We start from the raw sequence: 20,438 nt of genomic DNA on the forward strand, positions 1-20,438 counted from the left end.
CACACACACACACACACACACACACACACACACACACACACACACACACACACACACACACACACACACACACACACACACACACACACACACACACACACACACACACACACAGACACACACACACACACACACACACACACACACTTACCTGTACGCATTAATGGACAGTTACCTATTAGAGGTTAAGAGATGAGCAAGCGGAGTACAGCGACGCCTAAATCCAACAAGCGCAATAGACATTATTTAGCGAATGGAAGCAGGCCGAGGGCAGCGTTTAACAAGCACGCCATCTAAAATAACCGGATCGGTGCAGAATTGACTTGTCCAAACACTATTACTATTAATACTGAAAGTGAGGTTCAAGCTCGATCATCTAACTATCATATAATTAGACTGTAAGTAATGAATTTCAACAACAGTTTTACTACTATTATTATGAAGATCCTATATGTATACTATTTACAGTGAGTGAAGATAGCAGGAGAACGAAACAAGAGCTTACACAACGGGAGGCATCAGTCTTCGGGTCAGTGTCGATGCCGCTAACCCTAACGAGACTTTCGAAGAGTCTACGTTACTTCGAATGAGAAACATTTATACTGAAGCCCACCAGCCAAACATATCGAACCTGTACCATAATTGCGACCGCTGTATTGCTTGACTGTTTGTAATATGATAAGACAATGAAAAATGACAGTAACGAATGTAAAAAGAATTAATGAAGAGAGTCTTCATAACTGAAAACAACTACGATAGTAATTACCTTTATATATATATGAAATACCACGAAAAGTTTTCCGTCAATCAACAGGCATCAATGATAGAATTGTCACGTTCATCAACGGCTCACTATTTATTTAATGATCATATTGATACTACGTATTAGATTGTTCATTTATTGATAGAGTGAGGTATTTTCAACACGTTTTCATCCTGGATGATGAATAGCCAGAATATTATAGATAAGCAGCTTCCTGCAGAATCTGCTTCTGGTGAAGTACTGGCGCGAGGTCGGAACGGGGACCTGCGGAAAAAAAACGGAACTTTTATAACTATAAGCGTCGCTGCAAGGGCAGCAACTATTAAACGACGGAATCTGCTAAATAACTTGTACATATTGGGCAAGCAATATCCTTCATCATCGATTGCATTATTCAACTGAAGGCTTCGAATGAGTCGGGAATCGTCCAAGAGCTAGAGAGTGATATTATATTAATTAGAAGGACAGCGAATCAATAATGCAGACATCAATCCGCTATATACAGATAAACAATACGTATATAGATAATAAATCCTAATAAAAAGAAAGCATTGGTAAGAATCCTGTGGACTTAGCGGGCTGATTAAATCGCCTCTAATTAGCGAATGCTGATGATAATGATGGCTTTCATCGTAATCATTATTACTATCACTCATTACTGAATGATCGAAGGTAGAGTGCGCGTAAAGAAAGGAGCACACTACAACAGATAGATGCCGTCCGATTGAACTGAGGTTGAAATCGATACTTGCCATCCGTGGGCGTCCATAGCTAGTAGCGAAAGTACGGCGGAAAAGGTGATATTATCGAGCAGACGATAGCGATACTGCTCTACAAGGGTGTAGCGTTTGCATGCTACTAGGTTAGATCTAGCACAAACGTGGCAAGCCACTAGGGATCGGGTTGATCGTTAGGCAACAGCGTCAGGATAACAGAAAAAACAATACAATTCGATTGAACGGATAGCAGTATTGCGGGAGATTCTTACCATTCGGACTATTCTTTGGGAGGACATCATGTACGAGTGTTGTGGCGGCTCGCGCTGGCGTGCCAACGAAGCGCTTAATAGCATTGGGTACTTCTGAGATACGGGGGTGTATATTCGGGCTAGAGCATGCAGGTAGGCCAAGGGAACTCTTTCCACACTCTGTCCATGGAAGTAGACAACGTAAAGCACAGACTCATTTTCTATGCCATTATCTTAAAAAAGGTCGACTGGTATATGAAAAGGAGAAAGAGACGTCTACAGAAAGGTCTTATCTATCACTTAAGAAGAATTTCGTTTCTCGTGCGTCCGACAACATTTGACATTACATTTACTTACACACACACACACATATATATATATATATATATATATCGATATATATATATATATATATATATACATGTTTACATATACATAAACGCAATGACGGTAATTATACCGACAGTAATATTAACAACATAAGGGACGAGTATCTGAAAGGTAAACGTAATAAACTGACTAGTAATTGCGATAATAATAACTAGAAGCAGCCCATTTTTGATAGATATAAATCCACAAGCGAGTTAAAAGGTTTCTAGGTCGATGGCTATAAGATGCGCGCCGTCTGTAAGGAATAGGGCTGAGAATACTGTTACGTAGCAACGTATTTTGACGTCGTGCGAGCGTTTGATGGCGAAAGATCTGCGTTTCGTGAGTGACATGTGAGGTAGATTATGATGAAGGGACAGTTTCTCATCGCTGTTTTAGAACTCGCTCTTTCGATCACTACTATTACTACTGCTAGTACTGTTAATTAGAGTCAAATAGATTTATGTAGATACCTTTGAAATTTAAGTTAACTGATCGTTGACCAAATGAAGTGAAAAACAAGCAAAAATCTGACGATTTCTTGGTGCACAACATTAAAAGGCGGATCCCAATTACTATGTATGGGTCACTATCGTTTGGCTTTATTTTCTATGATAATGATTCTAATACTTGCCGACAGGCTCATTATAATTAATCAAAAAAAAAAACGACACCATTTGTCCAATACAAGATCAGACTGTATCTGGTTCTAATACATGATTTTGATGGCTGATAGTCACTCTTGTTATAGATGTGTATCAGGCTAGAAGTATAGGGTGGAAATATATATTACATATAGTGCGAGACTGCTTCTTCACATTGATTGAGTTAAGGTATGTTGAATTTTTTTTGTTCTTAAATTACCGAAATCGCAGATTCTGCAATTGGTTGCGCTTACCAAATCTACCACTCAACTCATCGAGGTGAAAACAGCAGAACTTATAAAAATTCGTAATTCTTCGCGGACCTAGCTCTATGTACAGACGTATGAAGGGAAGTATATAACTATCTGACCTGTGTAGTTCATCTGTCTTTTTGGTCATAGCAGATTGGCGAAAGCCTCTACGAAAACAACAGTTCCTCTAATGTTCGTATAGTACCTAACTCCGTTTCGTACTTGACGTTACATTATTCACTTTACCGCTATTACAACTATTTAGTAGAACTCTATAGTACAGACGCATCTTCTTGATAAAAAAAACTATAGACACTTTCAAGTCTCCATCATCCGGCCGGCCGGCCGGTCGTCCATCATGAGCAGTGGCAACTGCCAGCAGTTGCACTGCTTCCTGCAGGGAAAACACAACAATGACGAACCAAATGAAACGGCAGGCGAACAGTCGATTGTGTGCAAAAGCCGCAACTACATCCACCTATACAATTAAACAGCGTTCGATTGGAGACGGAGAAGAAGGTAAAACTGTAATGTAATCATGTGCCATGCTAGTTAACTTTGGCCGCCTTGCACGTACAGGTCGTTCGGGCGATCAGTGACGAGGCCATCGACTTTTGGGGTCAAAAGCCACGCCCCACGTGTGCACGTCTTTAAAGGACCCGTCGGATCCGGTGTCCTGTTGCTCAATATGAGGGTGACCTTTAGTGAAATAAGAATAGAGCGCGAGCTGAGCGGTAATGAACCTAAGTGAGGACACGGAAGATAAAAACAATGCAGTGGAACATGAAACAAAAAGGAAATCGGTGCTTTTCACTCGTCACTAACGTGTCACTATTACTTTCCTGCCGATTTATAAGTGATAGACTTCTTCGATCTTTTTGATCAAATTTGCGCTTTCTATTGGAACACAACGATTTCTCTTTCTTTGTTTGTGTTTCAAACCGTTATAACGAAGAGCTCAGCCAAAGTCCCTAACTTAGATAAAAGTAAAAACCTATGCTTGCTTTTAATGTTAATCTACTGTTGGGTGATTTGGTGCTGCAAATTTGTCCTTTCTATCTGTGTTACCCTACGTCAACTGACAGTGACAGGAAAAAAGTTGGCATTTTTTTTGACGATTTATAAGGTAATAATAGAGCTATTAATAGCAACAACAACGCAAAAATAAACATGGCTCTATCGTCGGCACAATGTAAGGGTGGACAGGAAATAAAAATTCAACAACAATCCAGAGAAGTAAAACCAAAAAGAAAGAAGAATCAGGTCGCCGCTGATTTATCATGCTTTGATTATTTGTTTACCGAAATTTCACCGATTATTTATTTATTGGTGAGTTAAGATTAATGCCAACTACAAGATCTAACCTTCCACACGTAGACACTAAAATAAGATAAATTTTACTTCGAAAATGAGTTAAGTTGTGTTCCTCATTGTGACAACTGAGCAGGAATTTGATGAAAAGAGGAAGCTACATTTGATTTTGCCGATGATATGTTAGCGAGCGTACCATTTGCCCAAAATGACATCTCTATCTCAGCGTTACGTACGGCAAGGTCACGTGCTGTCTGAGATGATGTACGAACCAATGATGGTTCCCCTAATAGAACCTATAGACAGACTGAATGGTTCCACTCCTTCATTATATATATCAAGAAGACCAGATTGACATACGACTAGAGATGGTGTAGGCAAAAAATCATTATTGCATATTATATTTATATCACATCACTTCGGACTCACGGGTGATGATGATTATAATAAATTTAAGCGAATTGAAAGGAACGTAACGAGAAAATGGCGGGAAATCACGGTGGAAGCAACTTACGTGACGTGGTTGATAAAGTGAATAGTGCGGAAGAACCGTTGAAGATTAATATCGACGAAGCACTGCGGATAAATATATCATTGTGCTAATTAATAATAAGAATTATAATATTAATAAATGATGATAAGAATAATACTGATAATAATAATAATAGAGTAAAATAAAGATACCGCGCGCTTGGTATAGATTGATATCTTGTTTATTCAATGTACAACATACATAGCTTTATGTATTCTACACGGGCGGGGGGTGAAGGTAACCGATGGCCTGTGTGTTTCACTTAACAAATCACACGTTGGCCTTTAGATAGAGGTGCCTGTTTGGTGGGGGCTTATACAAGTTGTGTGATTAGATCGGCTTTAGGATACAAACCCAATAAAGAATTCGATTGGACACAGGATAGATAGTTCAATTATATTTTGAGAACTTTGTGCCAAAGGTAAGTATTCGTCAAGCGGCACATGTGTGACTATGTAGGTAGGTAGGGAGTGATGTGTTTGGCTAGGGTTTAATCCGTGCTTGATCTTTATGCGTGTCCATTAAAATGGGAAGAAAAAATTCTCAACAATCATCCTTAGATTGTTCTTTTGCCTTGCATGAGAAACGCCTAACAAACCCGGTACAGGTACATTTAGTTACGGGGGAACAGTATTGGAAGGTCATGTCGTTGTATAAATAAAGGTTAGGATAAATGGTTCATATTTTCGATAATATAGCCTTTGCTGACCTACTATGATAAACATGACGCTGGTTAGGATGTAATCAAAGATGATCCTAGTTACTGAAATAACATGAATCCAACGAGATGGATCTGTCTTGGTGAACTTGAGGCTCTACGAATGGCGTATGGTCACACATTGTTACAGCTTTATTCAACGTAACCATTGACGTTTTGTATTAAACTTACACCGTCTATAATAATATAATCACCACTCATATTTACAAGATAATCAACAGGAATCATTTCAGTCGAGAACATGCTTGCAGAACTCTTCAATTCTTGCTCTAAATGGAGTTAGTTGCTTTTTCAAGTATAACATTATTCTCATCTATTTATCCCAGAATAAGCGGGTATAACGTTCTCAGACAAACACAATTTTGTCGTATCGCATTAGAACTCCGCCACAAACCATATAACCCTGTATCCTTGCATTCATTAGCAGAATGCTAACTTAGTAAACAAGATGAAGAAACCACCGTTGAGCTCACCCCTTCAGAAGTAAAGATTGTTAGCAAGAAAGTATCGATTAGACGATGCACTTGGTAACTAGTTTTTTCAGTCTCATTATGCGAATAGGTTTCGTCCAGAACATGCCACTTGCCGTGTCACGCTTTTCCCATATTTTTAAACGCTACGTTTACGAGTGACGAGGATGACTGGTCCGCAGACGTCGTTGTGCAAACGCTTCACACAACGGCAGGCAGTTCGTATTATCGATTGCGAGGAAAGTTTGCCCAATTCTATGCTCGCGCTTTTGCCCGGAGCTGGTTCCTCTGGTAAAATCCATAGCAGGTGCCCTCGATTACTTGTACTCGGTACAGGTCAAAGAACGTTTCCTCTGATCCGGCTGGCACGGAAAACACGAACGAAAGCTACGGAAGAACATTCGGTAAAGTTCTATTATTATTATTATTATAATAACTGAAATTACTATCTGCAACTTCTCCTATGGGACTAAAGGCGCAATAATAGAAGACGAAAATTATAGTACCTTGTGCTGACATAAAAACAGAAGTCGGCTATGGTCGAAGTAAAATCTACTTACTTCAAGTTTTTTGACGATACCAAGTGTGTCGACATCGTAGAAGAACTTTCGAACTCCCTCGTCACTAGGGTCACCGAAATTAGCTTCAGCTTCGTAGTTTTTGCCTCGTACTTGCAACAGCATCTTGCCTGAATTTCATCCATGTAGACAATTTCAGTTAGCTAATGTAGTAATGACGATCATGAATTTTCATTAGTTGCTCAGTCCAATTTACGCCGAGATGCCTTACAAGCAGGCGACTCACGAGGAATGAAAACATGAGCTCATTCACACGCAGCTCGGGATCGGAACTAAGATATTTACTTATCGGAACATCCTGAAGGAAATTCAGTTTTACTGTAGATAATAGAAGACCGTGACTATCCATCCTCCAAATCCTAACGCTTCTTCTCAGACCAATCCAGTGTATCGTATAGGTACACCACATTATATAAAGTACATTGTACCATAATCTCTTCTATGTGACGAACCGTAGCGACTTTTACCGAAAGACTACAACGGGTATCCGTAACTGCTCATACTTGTATAAGATAGATACAGTGAGAATTCACTATCTGACCCCTTCACCACCCCACTCTTGTTGACTTACCAAAACTAGATTTTCCATGTTCACCAGGCCCAACGTCGTAATCTACTATAACGCATATCGGGTTTTCAGATGGGAACTGCTTTTGGAAGGTGAGTCGCGCTTGTTGGCCAGATCGCAACACCACTTCGGTATGGCTTCCTGAAGTGCAAATCATGTTCAGATACCACACTGGGCTTTACGATGTCAGGAGATAAAGTCTTTAACTAAAGAAACGCTGTCAAAGTTAAATTCACCATTAACCATTAAGATTAAGAACCGCCATAACTAAAGAGAAAGGACTCTGATTAGAATTCGATAATTGCCAAGATATCCATTTAAGAGATAAGAGCTTTACGTTTTTTATAGAGCTTTTTATTGTATAAGTATAGGTAAAATGGGTCTACGAAGTAAGGCAAAGCTTTTCAGTGGCTAATTATGTATGCCACCCCGGACCGTTAAAAATAGATGCAAAAATTTTACTCGACCGGCGAATCTAGTTAAGGTCCCCGTCTACAGATGTGGAGCACCGTACCAATTGCGAAAGGCGCATTCATTACGAAAGGGCCGTTTGTCGTGATGTCGCAGTCGCTTGATCCGCGCGAAAATGTATGAAAATTACAATCCAGTAGGAGAGAAGTTCCGGCTTCAACGCTAACATCGTCTTCTATCGGGCCGGAGGGACTCGTTGCTTCTGGAAACGAAGATCACGTCCAAGAGATGATTTTATGCTTCATTTATTTTTATATGGAGGACCTAGGCAATATAGTAGTATTTTTGTAGTAGGACCATTATTTTTCACCTTAACGCTAATATGCCAAGTGATCGAGATATCACGAAAGAATGCAGATACCCTAGCAGCCCACGACTCGTTATATATTCAAGTAACATATAGGGCACGATGATGCCGTTAGCTTCTGAAGTAATAATATAGGCCGATAAATAATAATAAGCATGTAGGTAAGATCTAGATTTTACTGACCATCTCAAAACTAGTTCCGACTTTGAAAATAAGTCAGTTCAAAGAAAAGAAAAAATAATTGACAGAGTGAATAAAGGGAACTGTGTAAGGGTTAAAAAGGTGTAGTATACGCGTGCTTATGAAAGAATGTATTTGCCCTAAATACTTTGAAAGCGAACGACACAAGTTCTATAAGCATCGTAGACAATTTCCCTTATAAGGAATTCCATATCGTCTCGGAACCTTTTCTATCACCTTCTGCTTAAACTAATGAAACCTTAAATTTTAGTGTGCCCGAGCTGCCTATATCAGTATAACAACGGAAAATATAAACAAACTTTTTGCCTTCCATCTAGTGCCAAGATAGCGGGACGCATCATAGGACCAGAAACGCGCATATTACAAAATTTGAGTGGAGAATCTTTCTAAAAAATGGAAAAAGATCTACAAAACATCTGTGGGCTCTGCCTATTCATGTATTATTAGGTATCATAAGATGCCATTTAAGGTTATATAAAGAAAGGAACAGCGTCATTTAGTTCCATGGAAATAAACCTTTTACCGTATTTTCTAATCTTACAGATCGCAGGGAGTCCTGGTGATGTAGTAAAAGTTACACAGACATCCTGCATTATTCCGTAAGATTAGTGATGGGTGGAGTATAGCTTCACGTGCCTTATATAGTATTTCGCAGCTATTAAACAGACTGTCTAAAATATGCCTCAGAACGCATTTCTGCATCGTATTAATGAAATAACAGGATTTATTGAGAGAAAGCATTAAGTGGCCTAGTACGAACTTACATTCCCTTAATTTGTTTTACGTTAATCTCACGTAGTACGCTATTGACAAAGATGTTCAGTAGGAAAATGCACGTCTGCTTGAGTGAACATCAGTCCTAATCATAGCTTCATTAACTTCATGAGGAATTGTATCTATTGCAATAACGATCGATAAGATCAACACGACAATCGTTAGGGAATATATATATATATATATATATGGGATTTTAAAGCTGAGTAAAAAGTAGGTTCGTTTCTATTAATTATATTGGACATTTGATTTACAGAATCAGATCGTTCCGTGTGTGCGAAATCTTTACTACCAATTGAAAGCATTCGATCCGTCTCTCATCTGGAAGGTATCTTTTGTCCCTATGGTAGAAACGTAAATAGATCGTATCAAGTGGGTTTATAGGACAACGATATCAGGCATGTTGATATGGGGCCTTGTTCGTAAACTTATCTCAAACCTGTTTTCTTAGGTCGAAGGTTGACTACGCCAAGTCAATTTGCTATAGCAGTATCTATTCGAGTACCCGTAGTGAATCGACATAGTAACCATCGTAGCATCCTTATCACCAGGATTAATATAGTATAGGCAAGCTCGGAACTACATAATACGTGCTACTAATAGAGCAGAACTCGGATATTCTGTTTTCTTTGTTATTTCCGATTAGCCAGATTGCCTCTGTGCTACAGGTATCTAAAGACAAGTTTCATGGCTTTTGGCTTTGCACCGACAGCTTTCTGCAGCGTGAAGGTAATGGTCATCGTAGACGTTCTCTATTGGATGCGGAGTGGTAGTCTATCACAACGTATTGAGTGTGACGATTATTGAAAACTGTTTTTATGATAAGCGCACGTAGTACGTGAGATATGGATTCCTTATGTTAACATCACCGCGCAGAAACAGATGGACAATTTACGGTGTGCGACCCTGAGTGAGGCATAAATAAATAATTGTATGTGTTAGTAAAACACTGGATCTCTTTTCATTTCTATCACGACAAAAGGGTTTGTCCTTTAATGCAGGCCGCTAACATGTCGCAGTGTCCCGATAATTTCACGCTTCCGATTGGAGATATTTGTAACTGTAAAAAGTGGTGAGATCACGATCCGCATTAGTTGACATGTTACTTAATAAGCTGACTAAAATACCTCATAGAGGTGGAAGATACATTATTATTGTGTCGGTGGCTTATGGTGGCTTCGTTCAGCTTGAATAAAAATTATCAAGCTATAGTATCACACTTGAGTAATTCATTTTTGCGATAGGCCCCCACTTTTTTGTTTTGGATTAGCTGGTTTAATGTGGCCTGATGGTACAGTATTAACCGCAGTTAGCCAGACAGTATACTGTATTATTAGCAGTCCAGATCGGTTATTTTTTGCTTGCCAAATATTATCTAGATTACGTCGAAGATACCAGAAGATTAGCACAACTTACCACAGAGTCCATAAAACTCATTCTTCATACATTTCGTACCTCGCGGACATTGCGAACAAGGAGCGCCCAGCTTATACATGTCTTCTCCTAGAGTGTTCCCTCTGTAAAGCAGAAACCATAACGACATCTTCTTGATGTTGCTAATCTTTTTTTTCGCACTCATTAATCTCGATGATGCAATTAGTAAAGGTATTTTTTAAGTTTGCAAATTTAGAATATGTAATAGTGGTAACGCCTGTATAAAAAAAAAAGGTGCATTCCGTGAGGGAAGTACCAACGTTTCGTCTTCGACAGCAGTCAACACATGAGGAAAGTGTATAATTCTTTTTCTTGTATGTATTAGCCTGTACTGCATAATCTGTACTTAACCCAGTGACTAAAGTTGCGCTCTATATGGCCATGGATGTGTAGTTTTTTTTTTTATTAGGAAAGGGGAGCGGATGACTTCCCTATTGCGGTGGTTATATTTACCAGCCCATACCAGGCCTCTGCAAGGCATTGTATCGCACCTTATTTATACTATGTTCTACTAACGTATGTTACCGTACATTGCATTGTACAATAACAGGTATCTGTTTTTCTGCGAGGAAATGGCGACAGTGGGTAAATTTGTGATTAACGTTCTTTTCGTTAAAATTAACTAGAACTTTATCATCACATAGCAATTAAATTGAAGGCAGTTCTGTCCTTCTGGGTCCATTCGTTTTATTTGCTGCCGTCCACATTGGCGCAGCCGGTAAGTACAATTAACGTTAACCTTTTACTTTAAAGAGGAAATTTCGTTGCATACACAGATATTGTCAACGGAAACCGCCAGGAAGCGGAATAAGTCAAATGAAATGCTAAATAAGGCTCATTAGTAAAGGTCACAGAAGTACTGGCAATCATCGTCCCGAATTGAAATTAGCACAATTTTTTTCATAAGAATACAAAGCTAAGAGCGTCACACAGACTGAATAATTGGGTCCAAGATGGCATCTTGTATACCTATATACTATATACGTATTGTACACTAGATACTATATAGACATTTATATACATATTCGTATGGAAAATTTTTAATTCCTAGATAGATATGAGTAATATATAGTTCGCTTTAGAATTTGCAGATTAACGTATATTTATTTTAAAGATACTCTACTATCTTCAAACTTAACAAAAGTAACAACGAAAATACTGATATTTAGCTGGACGATGTCACTTACGAGGGTCCATAATTACAAGTGTAAAGCAGATCGTATTCGTATGGTGGCTGTTTCGAGGGGTACATCGCGTAACCGCATCCAATCTTCCATGTGCGCGACCATGCCATCTGCAGATTACAGATACATAAACAACTTATTTCAATTTTTTTTTTATAACTAAAATGCAGATTCATCAAGCGCCGGGAAAAATGTGCTTCTCCTCTTCTTTTGTTCACTGATAGCATAACCTCAACTGCACCTGAGCATACAATAATACGGTTTTATAAACAAATATGGAAAAATCTACTATCAGGATCTTGTCTGATAATCAATGCACTACTGATATAAACAGCATGAACGAACAAACTGTTCGAAGTAAAACGTTCCGAGTTTTCGATGATGAATTGTTTTATGAGACAAAAATATAAACAACGTACTATAGAGCCAGCGATAAATAGCGCGCGTTATTTTTTTTTTTTTATTATTGAACCAAAGTCGTTAGCCGGAAAAACCATAAAGTTGTCCCTTATAGCATATGCTTGCCTGAGTGAAGTGACCGGTGTCATGAATAAAGTGGTACGGGTGGATATCTGATGGCCGAACAAGGAGTGCCTCATCGAACCATTGCTTAATACATGCCGTCCAATTTGCCTGTGGATTTGGGGCATTTGTTTGGTCCAGGCAGAGGTTTTGGCCGACTGATGAAAATTTGGCTAAAAGCAGAAAATTCAAAAAATGAAACAGTAGTACGACCTTACCATTTTATGTACTTGTGTCCACTGTCCTTCAAATTAGTCTACTGAAATCTCTTTAACGGCTCATAAAATCGCATAATCCATCGTGCACTTTTAACCTAAATGCACTTCGTTTTCTACGCGTTTATCCGCAGACGCGTCTGATAGACTGATCGTCATGCATCATGCTATTTGTGATGCGGCTGAAAATGTAAATCATCTTCAAATTAATTTATTAGATTATCTGTTGAATATACGGTTGCTGACTCGGTGTTTTCAGCTGAAGCTTAATTTTCCAGAATCAAATTAAATTCTATAATGAGCGGCAGTTACAAGACGAACCTATTCTTCTGCACGAAGAACAGTCATGGTCAAAACTGCAAAGATCTGCATGTGCTTGTGCCGTAGCTGCCAGGTCATCGTCCCATTCGAGTAGGAGCATGTCACTCGCTTGCTGCAATTGCGAATAATGAGTTGATCCGGTAGCCACCTGGGCACGATATCGGTTATGTGCGTAAAGGATCTCCTGTTCCTCGCCATTCTTCAGGCCCCTTTCCACAGTGTGACATGTCGTTGACCGACAAAGGGTATGTTTCGAATTGTACCTTAAACGCGAAAAAAAAATAAGGAATATATTTAATAAATTGCTCTGCTCTCGTCGTAAGCTCTAGGCTGAATCGCCCGAACCCTAATTTGGCCTAATAAAGAAGAGCGATTCAATTCTGGCTCTTATCACATGTTAAGCCGTTCTGCAATTGCAAATTTATCAGGCATCTATGGGTAAATAATGGTTGTTCATAGATATGAAGCACATTGTCATAGATACGCAGCATCACTTGAGAATTACGTACGACTTCGACCCACTTCCGAGGTCCACTGGGCACTAGCCACTGGGCATTCGTCTAAGTTAGTTTAATACAGATAAACCTAAACAGCTCATTGTTTTATTCACTTAATCGCATTCATTAAAGTCCACGCACCGTTTCTCAGGACAGAAATCAGCGCGCGACGTGACAGCAAAGTCCGTCGAGGTCTTTAAAGGGCCTTGACGTGCTGGCGAGGACGTGGCGGTTACAGCCTGTGTCGGCAGCAGTGTTGTCGTAAGCGGCCTTTCTGTCGTCGTTAATCTCGAAGTAGTTAAGGGCCGGGACACTGTAGTAAAGGCTATACTGGGCATTAGCGTTGACGGTATGGTCTTCATAGGGAATCGCGTCGAGCTGGGTTTTGCAGTGGTTGTGATGGGTACCTGGAACGTTGTTTGCGGCCGAGAGGTAGTTGTCAACGTTTGTGGAAACGTGAGAAAAGTGAATGTTGTTGGGCGGAATGTCCTTATGGTGGTGGGATTAGTTGGTCGTTGTGTCGTTGTGATGACAGAAATCTTGAAAATGCTCGGCGTAGGTGATCGAGTAATAAGTGTAGGGGCTCGCGTTGGCAAGGACGGCCTACTCGTGGTAGGGCTCGTCTTCGTTTGGCCGGATGCTATCCAGTTTGATGTTGGGAACGAGGAAAAAGTCGGGAAGGCTGGCGTTCGGGAAACTGCGCTAACATCAGGGAATACTGTTCCCAGGAACGTCGTGCCCGTGTTGGTTGTCGGTGGCTGTGTATTGCGACCGGTCGAAAAGTAATTTGTCGTCGTGTCCGGTTTCCATGTAGTCGCTGGTGTAGTGCTGCTTATAGTTGTTGGTCGGCGTGTCGTCGTCACTGGACGCGCTGTTGTTGGCGCGAAGGTTCGCCCGTCACCAAATATATCCGCGACGGTTGATGTCGACGGGGGCAGTGACGGGGTGGGGAACCTTGAACTTGGTTGTGTTAGTTTTCTGGTCCGTTCCGGAGTCTTGGTAACGGGCCGGGCATCGATGCCATTGAACCGAAGCGCTGGGTCGAACAACGACAAGCTGAAAGCACAAGACGGCCAAACGAAGCCGGCAGCTGGGTTAGCCGAAGAACGACTCGATCCGACATGTTATATATATAGCCCCGAGTAGCGGAAGAACTATTGCGAAAACAATTGGACAAGGCAATATCAGGGAACGCTAATGGACCATCACTGTGATTTTCACTCGGGTATAATCAGAGTACTACTGTAGAGTACATAAAGAAGGTAAGCGCGGACGATACAGTTGAAAACTTTAATGTGTGATTACGGTGCCGTAATTTAAGACTCCAGACTGTACCAGATAATACAAATTACGTATTAGATGGGTATTTACGTATGGATTGCTGGATCGGATATGATTAACTTCTTCGTTGGAAATTTTTCTTTGAGGGTAAGCTTCGCTGCATAGGATAGGACTGAATGATCGAAATATTTCAGCTAGCTCTATGCGTTTCAAATATAAAATAAGTTTAAAAGGAGTTCAGGGTTGTAATATGGGTTGCTTATCTTTTGTATGATCTTACTAGAAATCGAGACATTTACCGATTTCAGTAAATCGTATGCTTTAGGTTGAGGCCTAGAATTGTTTACATGCATTATTCTCCTCTGTTTTGCCATGGTAATGCCATGCTAGCTAGATGAATATTGCAAATAACCAATTGCCCAAATACTGCTTTTTTAATATTTGGTTAAAAAATTATCACTTCTAGATTTGATTAATTTTAATATTAAATTATTAAAACGGTAAGCTAGAAGTAATAACAGAGTCTTCGTGGGAGCTATCCATTGGCAGACAGGGTTACGACCGCAAGATTAAGCCTTTTGCCCAAAATCTTACAGGTAAGATTGAGAAAGAATCCATAGAAAGGTAGCAATAGAGCTATAGATGCTGAAGGACAAACATCATTATTTAATCGTTTCCTATGCAACACTCTGCCCAGGTTTCTTCTCTCTAGAAAATGGGAATATTCTTCTCAAACTATTATCTGATCACCACTACATTGATTGGATTAATCCTAAACCATGTGAGCCAAATGTGGGGCTAAGTTCAGATATATCCCATTTATTTCTGCCGAGATCACCACCCACTAATCTTTTTTATATTTCATTTCGAATCGACCCGAATCTTTATTTAATAGTATTATGGGCTAATATAAAAAAGAGTGGTAGATGCTTACGGGGTCAGTTGGCCTGGGTCGTAATTCGTTGGATAATCTTCGACTTGCTAGACGGGCTGTGCGTAGTATAAGTCTTATGATCACATATTAAATTCTATGCTTCTTTTTTTAATATTCTAGTTATTTAGGACAATACCAGCACGTAACTTGCATACTGAATTTACTTACCTAATCTCTATTGTCCTACCTATGTTCCTACCATTGTCTAGGTAGGAACCAAAGATTAAAACAAACCTTTTAAACTAACACTTTCAATACCATATTCGCAATATCAGTGCCGCTGTCTAGACGGTATTAGTGATTTTAGATATCAAAAACAAAATAATCAACTATAAAGTCTAGTATAGAGGTATAGTTCTAGGATATATTTAAACTCAGACGTTTCTCCACTAACTTATTCTGATTAAAAATCCTTTATTCTGACTGTTATAAGGACCGATAGCATACGTATTAGTTCCTAGCAGCTTTGGAAATATTATCGCGATAAGGCACATTACTTATGATGTTATTTGCAGAAGATGCAAAGCCCTTGACAAAATCGAATTGGTCATTGTTGATAATTGATGCGGGATTTCAACTCTAGCAAAAGGTAATGAGTGCAGTACAGTACGGCCATGCTGATCCGAGTCATTCGAGGCGCAGCATTTGCTATATAATGAAGTTGCATCACATTCTAGATAATTATGGTTCATGGCCGCTTGGGGTCTTGTTATTTGGTGGACACAGTATCACTTCACGATATTGTTGTATGCCATTTGATCGTACAGGTGTCAAAGTTCACCGATTTTACAATACCCTGTAGCCTTATTATCCTGTGTTGGGCCGAACGAAGCATAAACAATAGGTAAAGACTTACGTGGGCTTAAAGTTGATCCGATCATCATTTTTATCATCGCTGATATAATCGTCATCGTCCTGCCGGGGGAACTCTTCAAACTCGTCGAGTTGTTGCTGTCGAAGTTTGTCGCGCAGAACCTTAATCACTTCTGGCTTACGGGTCGGCACCGTTTTACGGCTCACTAACGGCGTTGTAAAGTCTGCCCGCATAGTTATGAATGGGGTCGCATGATTAGTTCTAATGTGAAGCGATCAATTAACAATATACAGAAAATGTATATACCTTATTGAGAAATTATTTAGCTTGCTAGCTAATTAGCAATCCAATCCAGTTTTTCCTAAAAAAACTTTCGATAGTATAGATCGATAGATAGATTTTGTTTAAAAAACACACATATTTATCGATGACAAGAACTGCATCAATCAATGGCCATAGTTTAAATTGTAGGTATTATCCGTTTTATTGTTATATTAGTATCCGAATTAGAAATTCAAATCTGGCGCGCTCGATAGCTCGATATTCTATCATGAAGGACGCAGCCGATATTGAAGATGTGTGCCTCCGGCAATGTCATACGAATTTGCTCATTTCGTGCCGCCTGTTATCGTGATTAGAGTTGAAAAACGTTCTTTGAGGACTGCTTCAAATAAGGCCTTACCAATTTAGTTCTGTATATTACGATATATTTGAAAAAATTTTCTAACTGTATAAGAAATTTACATGGTCAAGCAGATGGCAATAAGAGAGACTCCATAGCTTCTAAACGTGCGCTTCATGAGGACTTCGCTTCTCACTGGAAGTTTTCATCTCCTAATCGTAACTAATCATAGGCTTATTATGCAATGGCTATTGAAACACCTCTTTTTTCTATTTGTAGTGTAACAAATATTGAACCTACATAAATCCTGTCACATTGTAATGCCGACACAACAAATATTCTACAATATTTGTTTGTGTTTCTCATAAGTAATACAAACGTTTTTTTTTATTGAGGTGTAAATAATTTTACAATTACAGTTATTCGCTCTAAAGTTGCTCAGAATTGCAAAACAGCCGATCGTTCTTCAGGCTAGTAAGTTACGTGCGCTACTTAAGCGTATCGGCAAATAATTTCATTAGTAAAAAAATAGTCTGCCGATCGAATGGCACAAGCATACAATTTAACCTATATGACTCATTGTAACAAATTGTATTCTTAGGTGGATATGTTTCAACAACTTTTCCTTCTTGTCATTCCGTTAAATCTATAATATTTCTAGTTTATTTGAGACTTCCATCACGTCCACACATACATTTGGGACCAGTGGTCGCTGTGATGAGGAAATGATAACACATTTGAAGGAATAATACGTGACTTAAATGTACGTATACTTCATTTCGTGCCAACAGCAGCCAGCTGTCGGAAGCAACGCTTAGCGCTAGCATAGAACGTAAAACTTCATAACGTTTATTAGCTCTATCAGCTTCACTATGAACATATTAGGTTAAGCTCGATATACTCGCCATGAACTTCAAATTCAATAAAAAAAAAAAAAGAGTAAAATATTACCACGTGCCTACGAGGTCGAGAGCACATACTTCACGACTTCCGTGGTGGTTGACTCCAACGAGACTTCAGAGCTTTGACGTTGTGAGACATCACACCTACCCGAGGATTGGCCCAGAAGTCTCCTACTGATCTTGAAACTACCCTTTTACAGTAGTAAAATAGTAACTGTCACTGAGATTTTCCTCTCGACTGCGAACCTTAACTTAAGAGCTTAACAATATAATTTTTTTTCGATGTTCTAAGCATTTGTACTGATATTTCATTTTTTTTTTGTCTTTACTATCGTTATATCATTTACGGCATAGCGAAACGTTGCTACACTTTCACCAATTACAATGTGGAATTTAACGTTGTTAATATTAAACGTTTAATATTATCTTGTTATTTGTTGTCCATTCAGCGCTGAATTTTTTTCATGAGAAAATAATAAAATTTTCTTTTTAACGAAAAGAGTCGGTCAAGTCTGCTACTCAGTTCGCATCATTTCTGCTACGTACATGTCAGGCTTCTAGCGGCGCCATTCAGGCTTCAAAACAAGAGAAGCCCCGAATTATCTGTCTGATGCAGCTGCTGAGAGCACACAGAGTACGTTTCCTGTCATTGATTGGATGAACCAGATCCTACCTGTAAAAATATTCCTACCTTGATAGCATATAGGATATCGTAAAGCAATGGACAGCTATGGTCTGCTGTAGTTTCCGTGTTTGTTTTGCACACACATCGGCAAAGCCACAACCGGCCGCCAACGGTAGCACAGTTCGGGGAGTTACGGGGAGAAAACCACAAATACAGAAAAGGCTACAAAATGACAAAGACGTCACAATACCCTGCGGCCCCATGCCGCTACGGTGAACGCTTGGACGACAACATCGACGTCAAATGACGCCAATGTCGATCGATGGTGAGTAGACGGGCAGTTGGTGGCATCGTTGCTATTGCAGTAGCGAGAAAAATTCAGTTGAAATAAAACTGTCTTATTCAAGATACGGTAGCGGCATTTTTTTTCAAACTAGCGACGTCTTTTTTTGTCGTTGCTATCGCTTAGACTAAAAATTAGCTGGTTCGCTCGGGCTTCGCGTAGGTGGGTATTGCCTTAACTTTTCATCTGTGTCGCGCGCTTCCCCACCGCTGTTGTTGTTGCTTTTCATTTTTTTTTTCACTGCTCCGTCGCTCTCGTGCCACAACAACGCTGGCGGCATCAGCCAACCAGTTCGGGGCCGGCAAAAATGTGGAGGAGCCGAAATGAGGCGTCTGATGACCAAAGCGGCCTTCCCTGGTAGGTGCGTACGTTCAAACAGCTCGAGGATTACCACGGCCAACCACTACTATTACGACCCCCTTAAACAAACAAGTGACCCCCGCCGGACAGAAATCTGTCCCGGCGTTCGCACACCTAGGGATAGACGCGCATATCATATCATATATGTATAGATGCATGATCGCACGGTGACTAATTCGCTATTTGCTCAATGCTATATCGATTATGACATTGTATTGCATAGGTAACAGAGGTGACGACAGCGTACGACACGCAAGGTAGCTTAGGGACCAGTTTAATAACGGCAGTCACTGAAATTAGCTTTACTTTCGCCCGTTTTACCTGCTCCTTCTTTTTCTATTCCATTCGCTTTTTATAGATTAACATTTGAATATGGCTATGCGTGCACTAGGCTATGTGCGCACCTATGTTTGTATGGTTATTTTTGCTGATAGGCTGTAAACGTTGCCCAAAAGGTTTACCGTAAAAGCGAATAAGCCGACATCCACCTAGCCCTTTATACCTGTTTGGGCGGCGGCGTGCGGGTAGTACCCACACATTGCTGACACCCCCTGGGGACCACCCAATACCTAGTAGTTAATGGCGTATTGCCATGATGACGGTGTGGAGAAAACACACAGGGACGACAATAACATAACGATAGGAAAAAAATGATAGAATCAAATGTTAACTCGAGTCAAACGTATGCACAGAGATCTCGAAACATATTTATCAAAGAAAAGATGCCACCATTCATCATGCATACAATTCAGATGAGTACAGGTATCGCTTGATCATGGTCTGACATCGTTATATCCATTTTTCAAGTTCGGAACTACAATATTAACTACATACCATCAAGTGAGGCCGTTTAATTGGTCGGAACAGTGACACTTCATAATTATGAACGCAGAACCAGTCCTAGCGTTCTGTTTACATTTATATCGGTCAGTATCAATTGTTAAAGGACGGAGAAGGTTAACCGGAGGGCCATTAAGATCGCATTAAGAGATCGCATTAAGAATTCCATCATCTCTGTCAGTTCATTTTTGTTTATATAGGTAATAAGGCTCAAAAATCGGGAAAAGTATAGGTGGATGAGCGGGCGGAGACGGTTAGATTGGCGGATTTTTTGCCTACGATCGCCACCAACAAGGTCACCGGCTAGGTGCGTTTAAGGTGATGAGCGAGATGCTAGAATGTGTGCTTTTTGTATTATATCTTATGTGTATATAGTTGTTTAATTGCGCATATATATGTAATGCTTGCTTTAATTTAGCTCACTTAGCGCATCCGTGTCTATCTAGTAATAAGTTCATCAGTCGTCCATGAACGGGAAGCCCTTACGTTTAGCATTGCAGCCTTCAGAGTAAATAACAAGAATGTTTGTTCGATATGGCCACTGTAACCATAGTCGCTAAAGGTTTTAATTCCATAAGACGTCATTCGGCATTTATATATATTTACCGCGTTTTTGCCGC

At 39.8% G+C, this 20,438-nt stretch overlaps 1 protein-coding gene across 1 annotated transcript in view; it reads right to left on the reverse strand.

The window, feature by feature from the left end:
• Positions 1-4,996: 4,996 nt before the first annotated feature.
• Positions 4,997-20,438, reverse strand: part of LOC111266053 (uncharacterized) — a 43,209-nt gene continuing 27,767 nt past the window's right edge. The window contains exons 3-12 of the mRNA XM_022843187.2: positions 16,169-16,349; positions 13,239-14,153; positions 12,601-12,863; positions 12,068-12,237; positions 11,546-11,652; positions 10,341-10,441; positions 7,686-7,844; positions 7,175-7,312; positions 6,586-6,713; positions 4,997-6,412 (exon numbers count right to left, since the gene is read on the reverse strand). Coding sequence (XP_022698922.1) covers positions 6,281-6,412; positions 6,586-6,713; positions 7,175-7,312; positions 7,686-7,844; positions 10,341-10,441; positions 11,546-11,652; positions 12,068-12,237; positions 12,601-12,863; positions 13,239-14,153; positions 16,169-16,349 — 2,294 coding nt within the window. The 3' untranslated portion in view covers positions 4,997-6,280. The remainder of the gene's footprint in view (positions 6,413-6,585; positions 6,714-7,174; positions 7,313-7,685; positions 7,845-10,340; positions 10,442-11,545; positions 11,653-12,067; positions 12,238-12,600; positions 12,864-13,238; positions 14,154-16,168; positions 16,350-20,438) is intronic.

This window comes from Varroa jacobsoni, unplaced genomic scaffold (genome assembly GCF_002532875.2).
Source record: "Varroa jacobsoni isolate VJ856 unplaced genomic scaffold, vjacob_1.0 scaffold_1047, whole genome shotgun sequence".
Classification (NCBI taxonomy): Eukaryota; Metazoa; Arthropoda; class Arachnida; order Mesostigmata; family Varroidae; genus Varroa; species Varroa jacobsoni.